This window comes from Perna viridis, chromosome 11 (genome assembly GCF_037379345.1).
Source record: "Perna viridis isolate PV_CMFRI_1.1 ecotype Kerala chromosome 11, ASM3737934v1, whole genome shotgun sequence".
NCBI lineage: Eukaryota > Metazoa > Mollusca > Bivalvia > Mytilida > Mytilidae > Perna > Perna viridis.
In genome coordinates this window covers 21,164,390-21,186,287 of record NC_142455.1, presented here as the reverse complement: position 1 = coordinate 21,186,287, position 21,898 = coordinate 21,164,390, and the positions used below count along the sequence as shown (strand labels likewise).

At 31.9% G+C, this 21,898-nt stretch overlaps 2 protein-coding genes across 3 annotated transcripts; both read right to left on the bottom strand.

The window, feature by feature from the left end:
• Positions 1-238: 238 nt before the first annotated feature.
• Positions 239-4,094, bottom strand: LOC148603319 (uncharacterized). The gene is made up of 3 exons (XM_088551275.1): positions 3,756-4,094; positions 2,139-2,297; positions 239-1,059 (listed from the first exon to the last, which is right to left on the bottom strand). The coding sequence occupies exons 1-3, from the start codon at positions 3,943-3,945 to the stop codon at positions 914-916; spliced, it is 495 nt and encodes a 164-aa protein (XP_088407401.1). The 5' UTR covers positions 3,946-4,094; the 3' UTR covers positions 239-913.
• Positions 4,095-10,751: 6,657 nt separating this feature from the next.
• Positions 10,752-21,245, bottom strand: LOC148603318 (uncharacterized). Of its 2 annotated transcripts, none has more exons than XM_088551273.1 (3): positions 20,965-21,245; positions 19,133-19,294; positions 10,752-14,250 (listed from the first exon to the last, which is right to left on the bottom strand). In XM_088551273.1, the coding sequence occupies exons 1-3, from the start codon at positions 21,152-21,154 to the stop codon at positions 14,015-14,017; spliced, it is 588 nt and encodes a 195-aa protein (XP_088407399.1). In that variant the 5' UTR covers positions 21,155-21,245; the 3' UTR covers positions 10,752-14,014. The 2 variants fall into 2 exon arrangements, with proteins under 2 accessions (XP_088407399.1, XP_088407400.1); XM_088551274.1 differs by lacking the exon at positions 10,752-14,250 and adding an exon at positions 18,054-18,272 and having other exon boundaries at positions 20,965-21,236.
• Positions 21,246-21,898: the final 653 nt, after the last annotated feature.

Sequence of the window (21,898 nt, the reverse complement as noted above, 5' to 3'; positions counted from 1 at the left end):
CTCTATAGATATGCCACTACAGACAGTTTGTAACATTGTAATGAAACAAAGCTATACTGAGAAACTCTGACGCACAAATCCAACGAACTGGTCCTGTAAAAAGTATATAGTTTTGAAATCCTTGCATTGCGGAAATCAATAGAAATAATTGATATTCTGTTGTATTTTGTCATAGAAATACCCTCCTATGGTAACATTATGGAAGAAAATATCAGATATGCAATTATTCTTTTTATTATTTGCATTACATTTTATAGCGTACACCATCTGTTTTAATTGTCTTTGGATGATCAAAGCAATGTTTGCTTTGGATAATTTTACTAAAATATACATCAGTATCAACATGTATGGGCCATGTTCACACAAATGAAGAATAAGACAAATTCCTTTTTAGATTCTATGTGCTTTAAGGGAGAGAAATCATGTATGTTGTCTAGCACGCCTTCATACAGGACACTCCACCAACTATACCACCCGTAGTAGCTGTAGCTATCACACAGAAATCACACGAGAAAAGAGAACATGTAAAGAATCTTTCTCCTCAATGATAGCACACTTGTGCGAAAAACGACTGAATACTGGCGAATTGCAACTCTTCAAATACTGTCTCAAAGCAAAATAAATTCATTTTTCGATTCTATTTTGTTTTTTTAAAAAGTAATATATCTGATCTTACACGCCTTCATAAGCGATTTACAAATATTTCTTTATTAAACATTTATTTATAATTCACATTACATTTTGTCGCGTCCACCATTTGTCTTTAATTGTAGGATGATCGAAGCAATGTTTGCTATAGATGATTTTACTAAAATATACATCACTATATAGGTGGTATTCGAACACATGAAACATAAGGCATATTCATTTTTTGATTCTCTGTTCTTTAAAGGAGAAAAATAATGTATATAGACTAAAATGCCTTCATACACGACAGCACTCCACCAACTATTCCGCCTATAGCAGCTATAATGCAGAAAACAAGCGCAAAATCAAAATTTTTAGTTATTGTTGACTTGGACAGCACGTAAAGAATCACTCCTATAAATGATAAGATACCTAAAAAAACAAAACAGTTATATAAAAGTAAATACCTATAAATATCAAACCTGTAGTTAAAATGGCTTATGTTTTATCTTCGTAAAAACCAATGATCGTGTACAATATGCTTGAACACAAATAAAACTAACGCGTACTTGTACATATCTTTTAAAACGAAGTATTGAATATATACTAAAAACCGTGAAAGGTAAGAAAAATCGGTAACTTTTCATAATTATGTAGGTTGGCTGTTTTCAAATAAACGAAAACACGGCGCATTTTATCTGAAAGAACCTTGACTTTATCCGAGTTGTGAAAGTAATTCATGTACCGGATAAAGACATATTGTAATGTTCAAACCAATACAAATGTGATAATCATTTACTTATTAACCACAATTGGTGAAATGTTTTAGGTACCACTCAAACTATTCAAACCGTTTAATAAGCAGAGATTTTCGATCGATTAACATTAAAATTATTGATGATTAACGTGAGCGAGCTGATAAATCCACAGATATTTTTCCCTATACTACAAAAATACGGAACTTCGGAGGTAAATTCAGTGTCGGTGAAAGAAGACCTAAAGGTTAAAAGTTTTATTTAGTGTGCAAGTAATACTATTAGCGTAAGATGATTTAATCGTTTAATCCCATGAGTCATGTACGTAAAGGATTTATGCAAACACCAAGACGGGTCCTCATATATGTCTGTAATGAGTTAAACATAGTTTCACAAAGAGGTCAGGAGTGCAAAAAATGTTCGAGATTAAGAAAAAATCTTTCCGTAGCTATTGTTAATAAGGCACACGATGGAAAACTAATGCAGAAAAGTACTTCCATTGTCACACAAAAGGTAGTACTAAGAAATAAGACAGATAGTTCGCGTAAACTCGAATCACATAACTTTGACGTGGACACTATTTGTTTCTGTAAGAATGTATTTTCAGATTTCCGAGTCAAAAAAGAACGGTTGTATACACGAATTGTTGGAGGTGTTTGAAGTTATTTTTATCATAGGTATTGTAGTGGAGATCGTGGGTTTGAAATGTTAAGTATTTTACATTTGGTCCTTAAATTGCACACTTGTTTAAAGTACCTCCGACTATACAACACACACCGCCACCCTTCAAGTCATCTTTATCTTCTATTACCAACATTTTCAAAACAACAATCACAGTACCGATCAATAGAAAGATGAATGCCAACGTCTCCATAGCTTGGGCACCTTTAAATTGGTAGCATGCTATGCCTTCCGCTAACAAAATACATGTAAAGAATACATGTTAATTTAAGAATCAGGCGTCCGACAACACATGTTTTGCTGTATATGGAACTTTTTATTGCTGACCTGCGTTCAACTCACAAATATTCTTTACATAATGGTAAATGCTGAAATTGCAGTCAAGAGATAATTTTGCTAGTTATACAGAAAATAAAAAAATTGCGGAAAAGCTTTTTGTATGTACATGCGTGTGATCGATTAAAGTCAATTTCGGTTCTGTCATTATTTGTTTATTTCATTATATTCAAATAATCATTCTGCTTATGACAACTTGTGGCATCTTGGAAAGCATCGTGGAGTGAAATTATACTATCAAATCGGTGAGTTTTGACGTGCATGTTTATGAATTTTCTTATTTTGCCTGATTCTTACAAGGATTTAAACTTAACTGAGATACAACGAAGCCTGTATAAAACAAACCTTTTTTGGATCTTACAATTCCAAAGTAGGATACATATAAACTGATATAAAGAAATAAATATCTGGTTTAGACAATATAAATATACATATGATATATATGCTGATTTGTGTGTTTTAATAAAATAATTTATCAATTGATTACATGTGTTAGGATTACATATTATTAGATGTATGTTTTGAATTCATACATAAAAATCTTTGATGAAGTTGGGTTTATTTGATATAGATGATATTGTCAAATGTCTATGATGGAAATGAACGATAACTCAAAAAAATAAAAAGCTAAAAGCTAAATCCAGGGACGCAGTATCATTTATTGATATTGTGTAATGAAAAGAGAATACGCATTATGAAGTTGGTTGTATACTAAGTATGTGTAAAGACATTTGACAATTCCCTTCGATTAGGAAGATTTTAATTTCATTAACCCAACCTAACATATATCCATAACCTGGAAACAAATCGTTTTGAATTATTTTAAAAGCTAATATATCTTCTTAGCGAAATTAAAAAAAAGTTGTAAGAAATTAATGATGGTTGGACTCGTACTTCCTCACGACATATTTACTACATAATTTAAAACAGAAAATTTTGCTGATTGAGGGGGAACTAGGAAAAATGTGTCCAATAACTTCTATTGATGTATTGTGAAATTTAACAAAAATACAGCACTGTAGTTAAATGACATTTTTTTACTTTACTCTCAAAATATTTGTGAAATATTTTGAGAGCATTTTAAGAAAGAAATGATACTTTTCATTATAGAAAAAAAACATGTTTCTGTAAAGTCTTAACTTTTATTTCCTTCGTTTGTTCGTATTTTGGAAGAAAAAAACTTAGAACATTGTAGCACAGTGATGCATATAACAAAACTTCCTAAACCTTTTTTAGGTCAAGACCAAGGATTCTATTAACGTAGTAATTGGAATGTCTAAAATGAAGAACTGACACGAAGACTCAATAAATTCCACTCTAATGTTTCGACGTGTAAAGTTTGTTATATATACTTACAGCACGATTGTATTGTTAAACAGGTTGAAGAGTCACAAGTTTGCCATAAGCCAGAATGGGTCGAGACTGAACCTACAAAAACATTCATCCAATATGGTACAGCGAAACCAATTAGATGTAACTGAAATGATATAGATGACACAAACAATCCGACCACATGTATTATAGAGGCTTCCCTGAATAAACCCATGGTAAAATGATAGTTTTAAAATTATGTGGACAACAATGTAACTCTTTGGAAACTGCATTCGTGCTGTCACGAATTTTATACATTTTTATCTTAGCAATGAGTAGTTAGTAGATAAATACGTGTACAGCTAAACGAAATTTCCAATATTTTAATAAGTCATACTTTAATCAGTATAAAATATTTCGTACCTATACGTGACAGCAACATAATCTGTAAAATCATACTAATGGTTTGGGAATGACGAACCGTTCATATCCTTTATCCTAATTTGTGGTTGATTTAACTTAACGTCAAATCAACAGACTTCGCACACTACTTGAGATAACATGCGTTCAGTTTTATTTCACCGCGATGGGAAGGGGGATGAGTAATGGAGTTTCATTTCTTTTTACTCCTACTGCAGCAACCCATGACCAATGGCTTTACTTACAGAAGTGCATGACTCTTCAAAATTCTGTAGTGTCAAATGGTTTTTAAAAAAACCGGTTAACATTCTTTAACGATTGAAAGTTAAAGTTCTCCTCAACGTTGAATATACTTTTATGGAACTCAATAAATAAAACATGTTTGACGAGGTTCATGGGTAGCTTTGCTTGAAAAAAGATATGTGATACCCCTTATGTGGCTTTATCCTGCAATTAAAAAGCGATAAAATGTATTTAAAACATCAGTAGAAGGTATATTTTGGGGTACACAACAGGGAAATAATTCTGTTAAAATCAGCAAAACGTTTTATTTTGTGACATTATGATGTCAAGCTGAAAATATGTTTTGTTAGTGAAGATACATATATTCCAATAAAAGATGTCATTAAAAATTCTTGAAATTTATGTAAATTGTCTCTTTTATGTATGTTAACCACTGAATTAAATTTCAAGAAATTCAAACAAACAAAATAAATTTCAGAGAAGATGCTGGGTACCCCACAATTCTTTTTCCTGCTGTGCCCGGTCGACTCATTTTCATTTTGTTACATCGAATGCCAGTGATATGGCGCAGTATCAGTATAAAAAATAAGAATTTATGTATGTGCAAAATCGACTTATGCATATGCTTAAATCGATTAAGGATATACTTTAATATTTTAGCATATGCAAAATTGTTAGTATACCTATGCTTTAATATTCATATATAGGCAAAAGTTTAATTTTGCATATGATAAAATATTAAAGCATCTATCATTTACGCATATGCTTAATGATTTATCATTTATCATTTACCTTTAGCATAGGAAAATTTGAATGAAGTATAAACATAAATAATTAAGCATATACAAGATTCAATTTGAGCATTTGCATAAATTGTATTCATGCTTAAATGCTTCTTTTAACCTGATACCCCGCCAAACAGGGGAATCCCCAGCTTGAATTATCTAGTAATAAAGCAAGGGTTTGGCCTAACAATATTGTACATGTACTAAGCAAATAGTTCATTATGCTGAAGGTCATATGAAAATATTTTGACTGGTTGGTCGCCCAGAAAATATTAAAGTTAAAGACATGAAAATTGCACAGCTATATTCTAAATCTTGTACTGTATATAAAAAGGTGATGACAGAATAAGATTATTATCCGATGCTTGCTAAAGGAGATTTTCAACTAACAATAGAGTGTTTAGTATTAGAAACGAAATGTATTTCTTTTTATAGTAACCAGTTCAGAATTTTATAATGCAAAAAAGGAAATTGTATCTCAGTTTTTTTTTTTTAAATAATATGATTTAGGCTGTGCCTATAATGGACAGAGATGATTATTTCTTAACAGTGGACTGCCATGTTGCTAGGGTTGGTAGAAATAAAAACCAATATTTTAAACAAAAAAATATATTTAAAGGTAAAACGTGCATTTTCCACTACTTTAACTTCTGGTGTTTCTGGTCTTTATTTCTACTCACTGCATGTTGCTTCGGTGAAATATCATTCGGTGAGAAGAATTTGTGAGACTTTCTTCAGGAAAAGTTTAATACATTTCTAAACAGTCAATATATTCCAAATTATTATTAAATAACTAAATAAATTTAAAATCGTGTTCGTGGACGTATTAAAAGACAAAACAGCGCCTCTGCACTTGCACAATTGTCTAATTCCATGTCGATAAGTTTCGACTTACGTTAGTATATTTTTTAGCCATTTATAGTTCTGGTCCTACAGTCTACATATATAGGACGTTGCTAACGCTCCATCCATGATAAACCAATTTACAGAATGTACACAATAATTTATGATAGCAATATCATCTTACAAATAATAAGATATGTGATTAACCTACAGTTTACCTGTGATGTACTAGTTCAAGGACTTAGTTATGGTCAAAATTTTATTGAAGAGGTGTCAAAAGGCTGTTGATAATATGCTAAGTACAATAACATCAGATTCAAGATGTAAATAAGGATAATAAGTTTAAAAATATTCCTGATGGTATGGTCAATATTTTGTTAAGAATGTCAAACTGTCATTAGATGGTCAAGTTAAAACGAGGAAGTTCGTTTTAGGCAAAACATATACAAGCCAAATCTTTTAGTTGGTTTACGCGAAGTCTCTAAAGAGATTTCACCTGAAATTTTAAAATCAAATGGCACCGTTTACTCCAGTGTAACAAAATATAAATCGTTCAATGAGATACAAAACTTACATAATCCATGCTATCAGCAGGTATAAAATGAGATTCCCGTAAGATGGTAATGGCTCCTTTAAGTGACCACATTCTAGCTACTGAGTGCTACCAAATGTTAACTCCGTAAAGAATCTATCAGGATTGTTGAACACTCGAAAGCAAAATAAAACAAGTAAAATTTGTAGGAATTTACAACTTCACAATCTAAATAACGTTTAAACATTATAACTTACTCAAACTTATTTACAACCAAAACAAATGCCAAAGGATATAGGAAAAGTGAAACTTTTCGCGGCTTTGTGTCCAAGAGTAATCAAGGGAACCAAGGTTATAGCGGTAATCAACAGAATGTAATCGAGGGACAAAGACCAGACATGGAAAACAGACAAGGACATAAAGTAACTAAACTCATAACTAGGACTCCACTAAAAACTGGGAGCATGGACCAGGTGCACCGGTAGGGTAAGCGTCCTCTGTTTTTCTAGAAACACTCACCGAGTTGCTCATAAAAAGTCACAATTGGATTAAGAGTGTATGTTTGGTAATGCACATCGGCTACGTTAAACAGTAGAGATATTTAATTCAGCAGAAAACTTCATCTTTTATTGTAATATACCGAAAATAGCCAACACTATTGGAAGCGAAGCTGGAGGTTAAACATGTAATAAAGCCTGGTTTAAATCATCATTTCCACCATAAATAACTGCACCAGATCAGGACCTCTGATGTTATTTTCAGCTTTCTAGTTTTTGCCTTTAAATTGCCATTTATCGGTAACATGTTATTTTTTCCTTTGATCTTGTTGACAGATATATATATATTTCTCATATTTCTCATTCATTATAATATATTCTAAAACATTTGACAATTGAGACTTTCGATTTTCTTAGAATTTTGAATCAAAATGAGGTCACGCTCTAACAGTGAGTAGTCGTATGACTATATTATTTTTTTGCTGCACAAAAGCAGTCCGAAACTTCATGTTCATTAAAATAAATAAGAATGCAATAATTGAATTACCGTGAACATAATTACAGTTACTTTCGAGAACTTCGGTTTTTATACAGACAACATCATGTGAAATATTGCACTCTTCGAGCTAATTTCTACATATTTTATACGGACTTTCCTTTTGACATAATTTTAACTATGGCCCAGTGTTTATTTTGGTGTTATCCTTTAAAGTCTGTAATAAGTGGTTAGTAGAAAAAACAAGTGTACTGCAAAACGGAACTTCCAATAAGTGGTATTTTGTGTAGATTTGCATGAATAAAGATATGTATTGCCCCATACGTTGTTGGCTCAACCGATATAAACCGTGATAAAGTCACTTAAAAATCAAAATGTCATTTATTCCTATATTACTAAAGACATTTTTTATCTAGTTTCCCTCCGAACAACAATTTTTTTAGTTTTTGTATTTGTTTTTGTTTTTTTGTTGTTTTTTGTTGTTTTTTTTTTTTTTTTTTTTTTTGTTTTGCTTTGTTTGTTTGTTTGTTTTTTGTTTTTTTTTTTTTTTTGCTAAATAGATATCTGTGCTTTTAAAATAATGAACCTTCCTAATCGTTGAGAATTGCCAAATGTCTTACACATACAGCCAACTTAATAATGAATATTCTCTTTTCATTACAAAATATCAGTACATGATACTGCGTTCATGGATTTAGCTGTTAGGGTCATATGTTTTGAGTTACCGTTAGTTTCCATTATAGACATTTAACAACATCATCAATTTCAATTAAACCCAACTTCATCAAAGGTACGTTATGCATGTATGAGTTCTAAGTATATAGCAAATAAAAACGTAATCCAAACAATACACAGGTACTCCATTGATAAACTGTGTTTTATTAAGTAGCTGTCTTTGTAAGAATCATGAAAAATCTGAAAAATGTGATACACCCCAAAAAAGTCTACATATTTTTATCTTTGAAATTAAGTTGTTTCATGAGTCTATATTATAAAATGTGTAATTATTCTTTCCAATCTGTCTGCTATCAGGAGATAATCAACATTGAAAATCCAATAGATTCTACTGTATTTGAGTGTCAGTTATAGAGTTATCTCCCTTAATATTGAAATCTACAGTGCATACTATATAATTTTTATCTTCAAAAAAACACGGGTTATATGAAAAATCGAATGTTAAGTTCTGCTTACTATGGCAATTTAAACAAAAATATCAAAAATAAAAATATGTAGGCTTTTCACCAATTAATCACATTTTGCATGATTCTTAGCTGGAGTGCTACTTAAACATACAAATCAGCTTATATCATACGTATAGTTATATTCTACAGTGAAATCTGTCTAAATCAGACAATTTTAAAAATCTCTTTATATCAGTTTATACGCAATTTTGTAATAATTTTTAAATCCAAAAAAGACTTGTTTTATACTGGTTCAGTTGTATCTCAGTTAAGTATAAGTCCTTGTAAGAATAAGGAAAAATGAGAAAATTCATAAACATGCATGTCAAAAACCCACCGATCTCAATTTCACTCAAAGATGCTTCATCTATTTGAAAATAGCATTATTTTACCTCTTCGTCACTGGTTTTGCTTAGAAATTATTTCAATAGAATGCTAGAAAATAAGGTTTTTGACATAGTTGTATGCCCTTGTATTGTTCACTTTCAGTGCATTTTAATAAAATTATAACTCAATTTACAAATATGATGACAAAATTTATATGTCGATTTCTTCTTCACGCAAACGATGGATATTTTACATTTGAATTCAAAATATTCATCAGATAAAGGTATAATCCAAACAATACACATACAGACTAATTACCAATACATATTTTATTATGTAGCAGTGTTTTTTTTAATTGGACAGGTGGTAATACATGCATACAAATCCAACAAGTTACAGTTACACACCACAAGTTGTATAAGCGAATTGAAAATTATGATGAAATAAACAAATAGATTTGGGAAACATAACTGATGTTTACCGATCATGTATATGCACATACACAATTTTTTTCCGTAATTTTTTTAAGTAGCAAAATCTCTCGACTGCAATTCAAAAGTATCTCAGCATTTTCCATTGTGCAACGACTATTCAGATTGAGATTCAGCAATAAAAGGTTCCACAAATAGCGTTAGTGGCGGTGTGTCTTGTATAGTCGGAGGTACGTTTAACAAGCAGTGTATTTGAACTTTTTAGAGTGTTGGGTTCAGAGTATAATGAGAAAATTCATAAACATGCATGTCAAAAACCCACCGATCTCACATTGTAATTTCACTCACTGATGCTTTCTCTATTTGAAAATAGCATTGTTTTACCTCTTCATCACTGGTTTTGCTTAGAAATTATTTCAATAGAATGTTAGAAAAATTAGGTTTTTGACAGAGTTGTATGACAGTAAAAATGTATATATAAATGACAAATGTCTATTTCCACATGATAAAAGTATTAAAAAGGGCGTAAAATAGAAGATTTTGCATCGTAATACAGCGTTTCGAGATCCCGGAAGTAAACAATAGAATACAGAACGGTCTTCGGATTTCAATACGTTCTACATAAGAAATTCCGGTAAGAAAAATGAAACTAAAACAAAACTAACAGTTAGTGGAGTGATGTCGTGTATGAAGGTGTGTTATTTGCAGTATTTGGAGAGTTGTAATTCATCAGTATTCAGTCGGTTTTTTTACGTGCCCTGTCTTAGAGAGGAAGGATTCTTTACATGTTAATTAAGACCTCCACAATGTTGTTATAACTTGAGTCAATTCCCCTTGCTTGTATTCTTGAGCATATAAATATGTTTAAACTAAAAGACTGCAATAACCAAGAATTCTCATTTCTCTTTAATATGTTTTCCGTGTGGTAGCTACTATTGGTAGTATAGTAGTAGGGATTCGTGGTCAAAACAAAAAAAAATATTCTGGGAACAGGATCCGACTCAGCAATGCATCATTTTCTCGATTAACATTTCTTCCCTGCAAAATCTACATTGAATTGCCGCTTATGATTGACAGAAGAGAAAGGGTTGTGCTAAAAGCCGGTACTGGTGAACTGAGAAACGAAATGAAATAAAACAATATCAGTAAATCGAAATCAAATGAAAATAAACGAAATCCAGCGAAAACAAACGAAATTTGTAGACTGAGAAAACAGAACCATACGAGTTGCAGGCGTTTTCATATCATAAGTAGCAGGAATATTGTCGAATATTTTATTAGATTCGCATGTTAAATTTGACATGTAGTTATTAATGCATATAAGACAGATATTTGGAAAAAAATATTTATTAAAATTTAAAAAATCCGTTTTTCTGCTTTAATCACTTGCAATTTTAAATCTACCAAGTATTCAATCAATCCGACATTCTAAGTTTGGATTGTATGACGGTGGACGGATTGAGTCTGGATATTATAGTACGCACTCATTCAAACTTCTATCTTATGAAATACTATGAAAAAACGTCAAGGAAAGCATACACACATTAAATTAAAGATATAAATAACACAGTGAGGAAATGCACAGATTGTTATGACCGAAACCGAAACAAAAGCAAATGAACAAAAAAACTAAGAATCCAAACAAACAAACCAACTTATTAACAAAAACATTTACATAATGCCGATTCGGTAATTCGGGTAAGGAAAGTTACCATGGAGAGTAAACGGAATAAATAGGTTATAGGCCTCATATCTGTATGTCAAACACGGGAACACAGGACCAAAATAAAATTAGAATCGGGTTAGAAATGCAGCACTTATTAAATTTTGATCTTATCGACGTTGTGTACAGTGTTAATACCGTAAAGTGTAATGTCAAAAAGATTTTAAAAAAAGATTGTGTTAACGGTATGTTTTTGCTTTGGTATTAGAATCATACTGAACTTGAGTTCAAATATTGAGTGTAGCTAAACATGCATTTGAAAATAAAGAACCGATATTCTTTTGCGAAATTAAATCATTTCGAATCTACGAACAAATAACATTAGAGATTCATTAAAAAATCCATCCATGCTTATCCTTGCTATTCAATAATAGTTACTGTCTCTTTTTGTTTGTTGTTGTTGTTGTTGTTTTTATTGTTGTTGTTGTTTTTATTTTGTTTTGTTTTGTTTTTTGGGGGGAGGGGGGTCCCCGAACCAAAATTTTTGTTTGCCCTTAATCTCGATGTATAAAAATTCCATCCCCGAAGTGGACTTCTGAAGTACGACCCTTATTGTACATCAATCCTTTGCATTCATATAGCAAGTATTTACCTGTGTCATTATTTAGACATTTTTTTTGGTGCGAGCTATATTATGTTTTTTACGAAAAGCCGCGAAATTAAATAATATTTTCGATGCAATAATGGATCAAAACAATTGATGGGAGAAAAAAACAACAAAATGTTTTATCCACTGTTCGAGTTTTGTCTATTTTACGGTTTAAACAATGGAAATTTGATTTTCCGAGATTGAGGTGTGGTCAGGGATTTTTTTTGCATGAAAATGTACCCCCTGAAAAATCCTTTGATCTGTGTCTACGTGCAAATGTCCCGGATAAGACTATGTGGGGGTCAAGAGTACTGGTGGTATAACATACGCAGTTGGACGAAAAGTTAAATATCAAGTCGACAAAAATACAAAAACAATGAGTTACTTTTCAAAATAAAGTCCAATGAATAGAATAAAAATAACGATCATATATGCGTATATTTTCAAACACGCATAATGAGAAAAACTTGAACAAAAGAAATAACTCTTACATACCCTTACTTTTTTAAAACTTCACATACATGTACCTGCTCGTATTGGACAAACATGTGCATCGATATTGTCTTAAAATCGGCATTTTGTTTCATTCTCTGTCCAACTGGTCTCAAGGCTTTTTATACCGGTATCCTTTTTTACCCCCATCGCAAAAGGCGAAAGCAGGTGTCGGAGTTGGGTCACTCTGTCCGTCCGTAATAGTTCAGACGTCCTTTCAACTCCTCTGAAACTATCCAACATTCCAAATTCCTGAAACTTGGTATGTAGGAAGAACTTTGTAGTTGTGCATATTGTCAGGAAATTTTGATTCTCTAATCTATTTATATGGGAATTACATTTGTATGTTCCGTAGTTTCGTATATACATGTTCATCCGGGACACTTTTTTCGTTGCATTATCCCAAGCAACTATAAATCACAACTATAGTGATTTACATGCACATGTATATACATGCATATGCGTTTTGTATCAATACAAACATGGATAATTAGATAATTCAATTTTAGTTTGATATTTAACGTCTTTTGATTTTCAGCACCAAGAGAATGCATTGATTTGTAGCGAATGGCTTTCTCTTATATATAGATTTGAATAATGCGCCGCTCCATTAACTGCATAAAAGGAGTGTACCCCTTTAAGGGCTTGCTATATGATTCTGAAGTGGTCTGATAATTTTGGTTTTCAATGGCTGTTCGACTAGATTATTTATTTTCATTACACTGTCTAGTGGAATCTAGAGGCTAGAAAATTTATTTCTTATTTTCTAGATATTGGAGGCCAGAATAATTTTATTTATTCCAAATTTTCCATGCCAAGATCATTATTTACAAAAAAACTGCTATTACCTCAGAATCAATTGGCCGTCCTAGTAGCTCAGTAATTGGTAGGGTACCAGGGTCACGAGTTCGATCCTCAGCTGGAATTGTCATAATTTTTATTTTTTTTATTTTTTTTAAGTGCATTGTATTCCACTATTACACACATACCACACATACCACACTACATACACTGCAACTTGTCTCTTGATGTTATCTGTCAATGCGTTTTACTTTCCACTCCTGAAGTATTAATTCAGAATGAATCCTGGATAAGAATAAACAGTGAAATTGCACGTTCAGTTCACCTCGTTGTCATTGTCGTTATCAATTTTTCAAAACACTTCTCCTCTGATACTACTTTACCAATATTTGTTAGAGTTCTAGCGCGATACTAAAAGTCTGCGTAGTTTCGGCAAGCTCTGGCATAACGTATGAGTTGTGATATGAACCCTCCATACGCAGGTGCTGAAGGGAGAACAACCAAGTTATATGCCTTTAGTCGGATAAGTCCGGAACATTTTATTGAAACTGAAATTTACTCAATTTACTCTTTGCTGTATTGCTGTATTCACCATTTTTTTTAATCACTTTTACAAAAATTCATGCCTTTGTTTTCGTTTTATACATATAATTTCTTTGTTTAGAAAGAGTAATCAAGGGAACCAAGGTTATGGCGGTAATCAAAAGAATGTAATCCAGGGACATACACCAGACACGGAGAACAGACATACACAACAAAGAACATACAGTAACTAAAATCATACATACAAAGTAACAAAAGCAAATGAGCAACTCGGACTCCACTAAAAACTGGGAGCATGGACCAGGTGCACCGGTAGGGTAAGCGTCCTCTGCTTTTCTAGAAACACCCGCCGAGTTGCTCATAGAAAGTCAAGTCCGGGATAGACAAACGAGGAAAGGAAACTATGACCCGTTGAATAAATCAGTTTTCATGGTGCAGATGGATACACCATAGCAATCTACGAGTTCGTGATGACGATCATAAAAAATTTGTAGTGATGACTTCAACCTTGTAGCAACATAACCCTGTTCCAGAAGCCTATTTGTTAGAGTTCTAGCGCGATACAAAAAGTCTGCGTAGTTTCGGCAAGCTCTGGCATAACGTATGAGTTGTGATATGAACACTCCATACACAGGTGCTGAAGGGAGAAGAAAGCAATTATAAAAATGCAGAATTGATTCACACACTAAAACAAAATCAAAAGTAAATCTATTATAAATGTTTGTTTTTATAATTTTACAATAGTTAAAGGAGATACAGATGAGGAAAGTTAGTACTATTGAGTGTTTACATATTAATCATAGGTTAAAATATCCATTATCTAACCTATTTAGTAATATTTCAATAACATCAAGATTTTTTTTAAATCCTTCCATTTTGTTTTTATTTTTTTTCCGATTTTTTTCTTGACTTCACCAGTTCATGGTTCCCTCCTATTTGTGAATATTTTTGGAATCGGTAATTTTGTTATCACATGTGCCTTTATTCTAAAATTATTTTGAATGAGTTTTCCGTGGGATATTTATACATTTTTTGTTTTGTTTTTCTTTGGTTTTTGTTTTTTTTAATCATGATTTAGATGAACTACTAGATTCACATAAGTAGATTTGAAGTGATGGAATTAACTCTCATTTCTGTAAATTGTTTTTCTTTTTCAGTCACTAATATTGACACACTAAGCATAAGTATATTTTCTAAAAGTTGTTGCGAACAGTTTGAAATGATAACTCAAATGTTTTACATTTATGTGAATTTAAAATGTTAAATATGCGCCTATCATTCTCGTGTTTACATTGACAAATAGTATCTGTCTTTAGTAAATGGGTTATCACAGTCAACTTTGTCATATTGTGATTTCTTAACATACGAAGTCTATTTGTAGATATAAAACCAATCCTTCACTGACCGGTCAGAGTGCATTGTTCTTTTCATAGTGGGAAACAAAGTAATTTGTTGGTGATATTAAATATAATCCAAAAATTTAATGGCCATATTCCTAATGTTTAACCATCTTTTTGTGATAAACAATACAGTTCTGATAAAGGTATAGGGGTGTTAAGATACAAATTTGGCCCAAAATTTATCAACTGTGTTGTAATAACATATAAAAGCTATTCTAAACATAGTAAAACTATAAATATCAGGAAAATGAATGTTTTCTGGCATTAGTTCCTTATAATAACGTACTGATGGTGACACAATTATTCATCATTTATTTTAAACAAAAACTGCTGAGCAGATTAAATATTGTGTTGCTTTTCGAATATATATACATCCAAACACAGGAACAACATCATTCTTTCACAAATGACTAACAAATGTCATAATGAATGCATTCACTAAATATGAAATTGTTTCTGGGGATGAACACCATTTCCTTACCAGAAATGAGACCGCAAATTGACCAAAAAAATACCAAATCGACACTTTATTTGAATGTGATAAAATGTAAACAATTCGTTTGTCCTACCAATGCAAAATGTTTCAGTTCTTATCTTTTCTTATTTGTTTTGATTTCAAGTTTCCAACTAAGTCTAACACTTTCAGCTTTTAACCCTCTTCTCTCTTTCCGATTTTGTTGCTTCAAAGTTTTGGTACAACATTTGTCATTTCACAATTAAGTGTTTTCTGAACTTATAAAGTTGTAAAAGAATTAGAATAACTCAAAATAGACCGGATTAAACCGGATTAGTCCTACAATTTTGAATCAAATATTAAAAAAATTAATACACTGTCTTTAACACCATATTATTAATTTGAGCATTAAAAAAGGTGTTTCCAAAACAGTTTTTTAAAAAGCTAAATTAAGACCAGTATATCAAGAGGGTGCTGTCAATACCAAGACAAAGTTGCTTTTTATTTGTCTTAAGTTTATTTTCAGCTTTTCTTTTAAATATGGTTACTTTTGCCTATTTTTTATATGTTTTACCTTTTCGATTTTTTTTTTTTTTTTTTTTTTGGGGGGGGGGTGGCTTTTAGTTGTTTTTTTTTTTGTTGTTGTTGGTTTTTTTTTTTTTTTTTGGTAGATGTTTGTATTTTTGTTCGGTTTTGTTTTCTTTTGTTTTTGTTTTGTTCGTTTTGTTTTGTTTTGTTTTTTTCTTTTATATATTCTTTATTTTATTGGGCTGCTGTTTAGTTTTGTTTTTGATTTCTTGTATAAACTTTCTTATGTTTTTTTTGTTCCTATGAGGCACTTTGTATTATCAACCTAATCGAATACTGAAGTTGAACATTTTGAAACGCACATTATCGAAGAAAAAACTTTTTTTCATTCTTAGAGTACCCTTTTTAAACAATAATGCGTACATTGCATTTAATTCTTAATCTTTACACTTTCGGTTTATGTACACGTACACGTACATGAAACGTTTCAGCATTGAACGAATCCAATATATCAGATATTGAAGTTGACTGTGATAACCCAATTGCTAAAAACAAGATTCTTCAAGTCAGTGCAAACAAAGATGTATGACTGAAATTTTTGATTATTAAAAGGGAATCAGAAATATTATTTATATATACGGCAGGTGTTTCTAGAAAAGCAGAGCACGTTTACCCTACCGGTGCACCTGGTCCATGCTCCCAGCTTTTAGTGGAGTCCGAGATGCTCATTTGCTTTTTTGTCTTTGTATGTATGATTTTAGTTACTTTATGTTCTTTGTTGTGTATGCCTGTTTTCCATGTCTGGTCCTTGTCCCTGGATTACATTATTTTGATTACCGCTATAATCTTGGTTCCCTTGATTACTCCTTAATTAAGAAACAACACCAAATTTGACTTAAAACCCTTATCGTCTAATACATTTGTATTGTCAATGTACACACAGGTATGGAACAGATATGTTTACACGGATGTTAAATATCAAAATATTTCAGTTAACTTTGTTTGCATTGAATTATCAATTTCTCTACAATTTTCGGAAAATTCGATTTTCGAAAAATAGGGATAGGGAAAACGTAGATATTCACTAGGTCAAACATTTAATACTTTATATCACTCTTATAGGAAGCGCCTTGCATAACTATTTGACGTTAAAGGGAAAGACCATGTTGTTGTGAACGTCATAAATATCGAAAGTAATCTGTTAAATATTCATAAAAATTTAATTGAAACAAATTAATTTCCTTTTCTTGATTAATAAATCGAGATTTATAATTAGGAAATTTGAATTTCCCGCGCCTATGGGCGCCACCAAGACCGGTTGAACTGTGACGTCACGAAGTCGGTTTGTAAAGTGAAAGTAAATAGGTAATTGATTACGATGTCCGGAGAAATCGAAAATTTAGGACTTTTCCTCTATAATTTCAACCCAAAATGAATAGAAAAAGAGATTAAGGCACAACATGTATAAGCAAATGTCAGACATCATCGACGAACAACGGGATTTGCAGACAGATGAATAGTATTTGTAAGGAAAATCGTATGGATACTTCCGAAGACTTAGTGACGGCACGAGCCAATCGGAAGCTATCGGTAAAAATCAATAAATCTGGCTATGATCTTCCTTCAGATAGGAGAGTTCTGCAAGATGGCTACCCCCTTATATTTCAAGGATTTCAAACTTTGCATAGCCTTTATAGCTTTATAAAAGCGCATTTTGCATTAAAGGTTATTTATTTTTATTACGTGGGTATGATTTATCATAACAGCCCAACTTAATGCAAAGGTGGTCTAACCCTTTAAGGTGTTTCCGTAGGATTGGGTGTACATTAAATGATGAAACAATGTACTACTTAATGGAAAGTTCTGATTTACTGAACCAGATTGAATTTGCTTTCTTTTGCTTAAGCAAAATTATGGTTGACACCAAAATACGTTCTCTTTTATATTTTCGTCTGTTTCTTCGTTTTGTAATCAAATTAGGACTCACTTTCATTGTTTTTAATCGAATATTGATATTTTTGTATTTAACCGTACTTAACAAATAAAAATTAACAAGACTTATTCGAATAGGTTCACACCTGCTTTATTATATAGGATTTAATCACTCTGAAGACAAGACGATGTATTGTATCTAATATTTCTAAATACACGACATCACTCCACTCGCTATTCCGCCAATACCAGCTATAACACAGAAAGCAAACGAGAAATGGAGATACTTAACTTCTGTTGAGTCTATTGTAGCGAACAGGATTACTCCTATCAGAGCTAAGACACCTGCAAGAAAAAAGGTTCAGATCATCATGATGATTTTTTATAACCCAAGTTTCAAGCGAAAACAGGTAAACTATGATATGTTGTACATCTGTTTCAAGGAGTTACTTTTCATCAAAAGCAGTAGAACCAAATACGTAAGAAGTTACTACTTAGGGGGTTTTTAACGTCTTTGACTACCCTGTCGGGTCTCACACGGACGGTACTCAAAAAGTTTAGATTCAAAACTATATTGTATACAGGAAGTACTCAAAACTAAAACTTATCGAAACAAGGCAAATGATACAAACTGCACTTGCATTTTTGTTATCAATCAAAACTGTTTTTACCTCGTCATATTTTTCAGTCAACTTTCCACATATTGTGGTCGACAAATGTTTGATTTACCGAAAATATCATAGACTGATTAAGGGGAAGGGCAGAGTACCGGTCACCTCTCTTATGAAATTTAAAATAAAAAATGTAGTCGATGTAACTGTTTTTGAAGAAGAAGAATGGGTAATATAACTGAGTAATTCTATATTCTACATTCTATAATTGCATTGATGCATACAATTAATAATGCTTTAGTTCTGATACATTTTAGGAACATGGTCCGGTTTCATGAAATAATCCTCAACTAATGTTTTACCAATCAAATCAATTGAAATTGAACATTTGAGGAAAACCTTTATTTGAGAATTTCATTAAAACAAGGCCAGATAATCAAGTTCAATTATAACATTTGACTATGCGAAGGTTTGTTTGAATTTTGCAATTCGTGTTGTAGACTACTTTAATGAAACGATTATCATTAAACGAATTGTTTGTGAGATTTGGTGTGTTGTTCAGACTAATAATGATCTAAGAACATATTCACTTACCTCCGACTATACAACACACACCACCAAGCTTCTTTAAAGCATCATTATCTTTCATAACAAACATTTTGAGAACAACAAGCACGACTCCGACAAGGATAAGGATGAATGCTAATGTCTCCATGGCCTGGGCACCTTTGAATTGGGAGCATGCACTACCTGCCGCTAACAAAAATTAAGGATAATCAAAATTAAGTCTTTTTTATTTCTAACTTTGCAGAAAAAGAAAAAAAACCGAATTGAATTTCGAAAAGTATTGAACATTATATAAGAACGAATACTCCTCAGAATGATACTTTAAACCAGAAATTTGATATAATACCATGTTTTGAAAACAAGTAATGTAATGCTTGATGTATAATCCTTAAAGTAATTGGTTGGAAATCCAAAGTTTTTTTCTTCTGTTGTTCTTTTGTGTTTTTTGTGGGGATTGCGCAATAATCCAATATATATTTGATATAATCTAAAAACTTGATTGACAAAAAAAAAATGATGTAAAAGTATAATTGAAATTAATTTTATAGTTAACAGTTGGCAAATATGATATTAACATTTTTTTAAGTTCCAGAAATATACATCAAGAATCGCATTTGTTGTATACATGTGTATATTGTAAGTACATGTAGAATTTCATTCACCGCAATTATTTAGGACTTTGAGAGAAAATAAAAATAAAGTGTGGATATTTTTTTCTAGTAAAATAAGATAAATTATTATGAGGTTGAATAAATTATTTCAAGCAATCTTACATTAGTTTATTCTGAATTTATGACAGTTTTGATATACTTATACTGAAAGTGGTAATTATTTTGCTATTGAGGGAGGGGACTATGATGTTCATGCTTGATCAAACAATTTTCTGATCAACAATTCCCCTTTCAGTAATAGTGAAAAGTGAAAATGCAACGGCCCACCTTCTTCTATTGATTAAGTGGATGCAGTTTCGTTTTTCCGTAACGTAGAATTTTTATATCATCAAAAAAAAAAACAATCTTGCTATATAGTGTCCGAAAGCTTTGGAATACATAGATATCTCTGTTGAGTTTTGAAACTTTTTTTTAGAAAACATACTTTAAATTCCCTGCATCTGAAAGGGATGTGGAACATAGAATAATTTCTATATCTGCTTGCAAGGGGCTCATATCGTAGCATCTGATCAACATTGATTCCAAACATAGCAGGTTTTGACCAAGGGTGTACCTATTGTGTAAAACAGCGTTTAATTTGAACAATGTCAGAGGAATTCGAAAGGCATGTCAGCAGCGGTAGGAAAGAAAGGACACTAACGTCTGTCGGTCTGTGAAACTTGTGGGTTTGTAGGGAAAAATAATATTGTTTGCGTAACGAGATTATAGGCGGGTCCGAGGCGGGGTCCGTGTGGCATTTTTTCTTCAGATAATATATTTGCATGTTTAAGATAGCAACAGTGTTTTAGAATCAACATGTAAATTAATTGGTTATTTAACAGTGTAAGATTATAAATTTCACTTTTAGCCCCCATTTCCCTTGTAAATTTCTGGACAAGACACTTGTGACCAGTTATGAAACAAACCGCATATTAACCCGACGAAACTTGTTCAGTTAACTTTTATATTTTAAACTTTGAAAAGCTTTGTGAAATATTTTTTGAGGACTTCTTAACGAAAGACAATCTTTTCAGTTGTGTACAATTCAATCAATTTAATAAATATGCTTAAGTGTATTTTTATAAAAAAAAAACTTGATTCTCCAGTGGTTTTCAATTCTGTCTATAAAATCAATTTTTTCGAGAGTAAGTGGTCACCACCCCCTTCGTTTTGTATGTCGAAAGGCTCAAAGTCTTTACATATACTTACAACACGACGGCAACGCACCACAAATTGAGGATACACATAATTGCCACAAGCCAGAATGAGTTGAAACTGGGCCCTCCGAAGCATATATCCAAAATGGTGTTGCGAACCCGATTAGTTGTAACAGAAATGATATAGCAGACACCAAAAGTCCGACGACATTGATCATAGATGCATCCCCGAATATACCCATTGTAAAGTTTATAGGCGATGTGGATAACAATGTTATTTTTCAAAAACTGCTTTCGTAGTGAAGGGTCTCACTATTTAAACTACTTATACCTTTGTGATTAGTCAGTTGTCATATCCATTCCGATAATTTAAAACCTACGCATGACAAGTACTTGATATGGGAATTTGGAAATGATCTTTCCCACAACCTTTATTCTTCTTATCCAACTATAAAATTAAAACTCAGCCACTTTTCTTAAATGCGGTTTTAACTTCAAATCATATCAGACTTTGGATATTGAACAATTCTTGTGGCACTATACTTATCATTACATTACATGCCATAACTTGTTTGTATGTTTGTACTAGTCTGGATCTGGTATGTCAGTTAACTGCTTGTAGTGGATAGATTTAAAAAGTGAAGGTTCTGATCACACAAAGTACTTTTTTGCACCTGTCCCAAATCATGCAGGAATATCTGGCCTCTGTATGTATTGTTTCGTTTTCACTTTCAGTTTAATTTTATGTTGCTGGATCATATAGAGGCAATTAACTCTTTCGCTGTACCTGTGTTTTATGTGGTTTGGGGCCAACTGTGGTATGATGGTTTCTTCGTTGTTCATTGAAGACCTATGATTGGTCTTAAGCTGATAATTTTTTATACTTGTTGCCATTTTGTCACAGCGATAAAACGTGAAAGGCGGAAGATCAGATTTTTTTTTTAAATTCAACTAGTTGGGAAAATATTTTGGCTATAATTTCAACT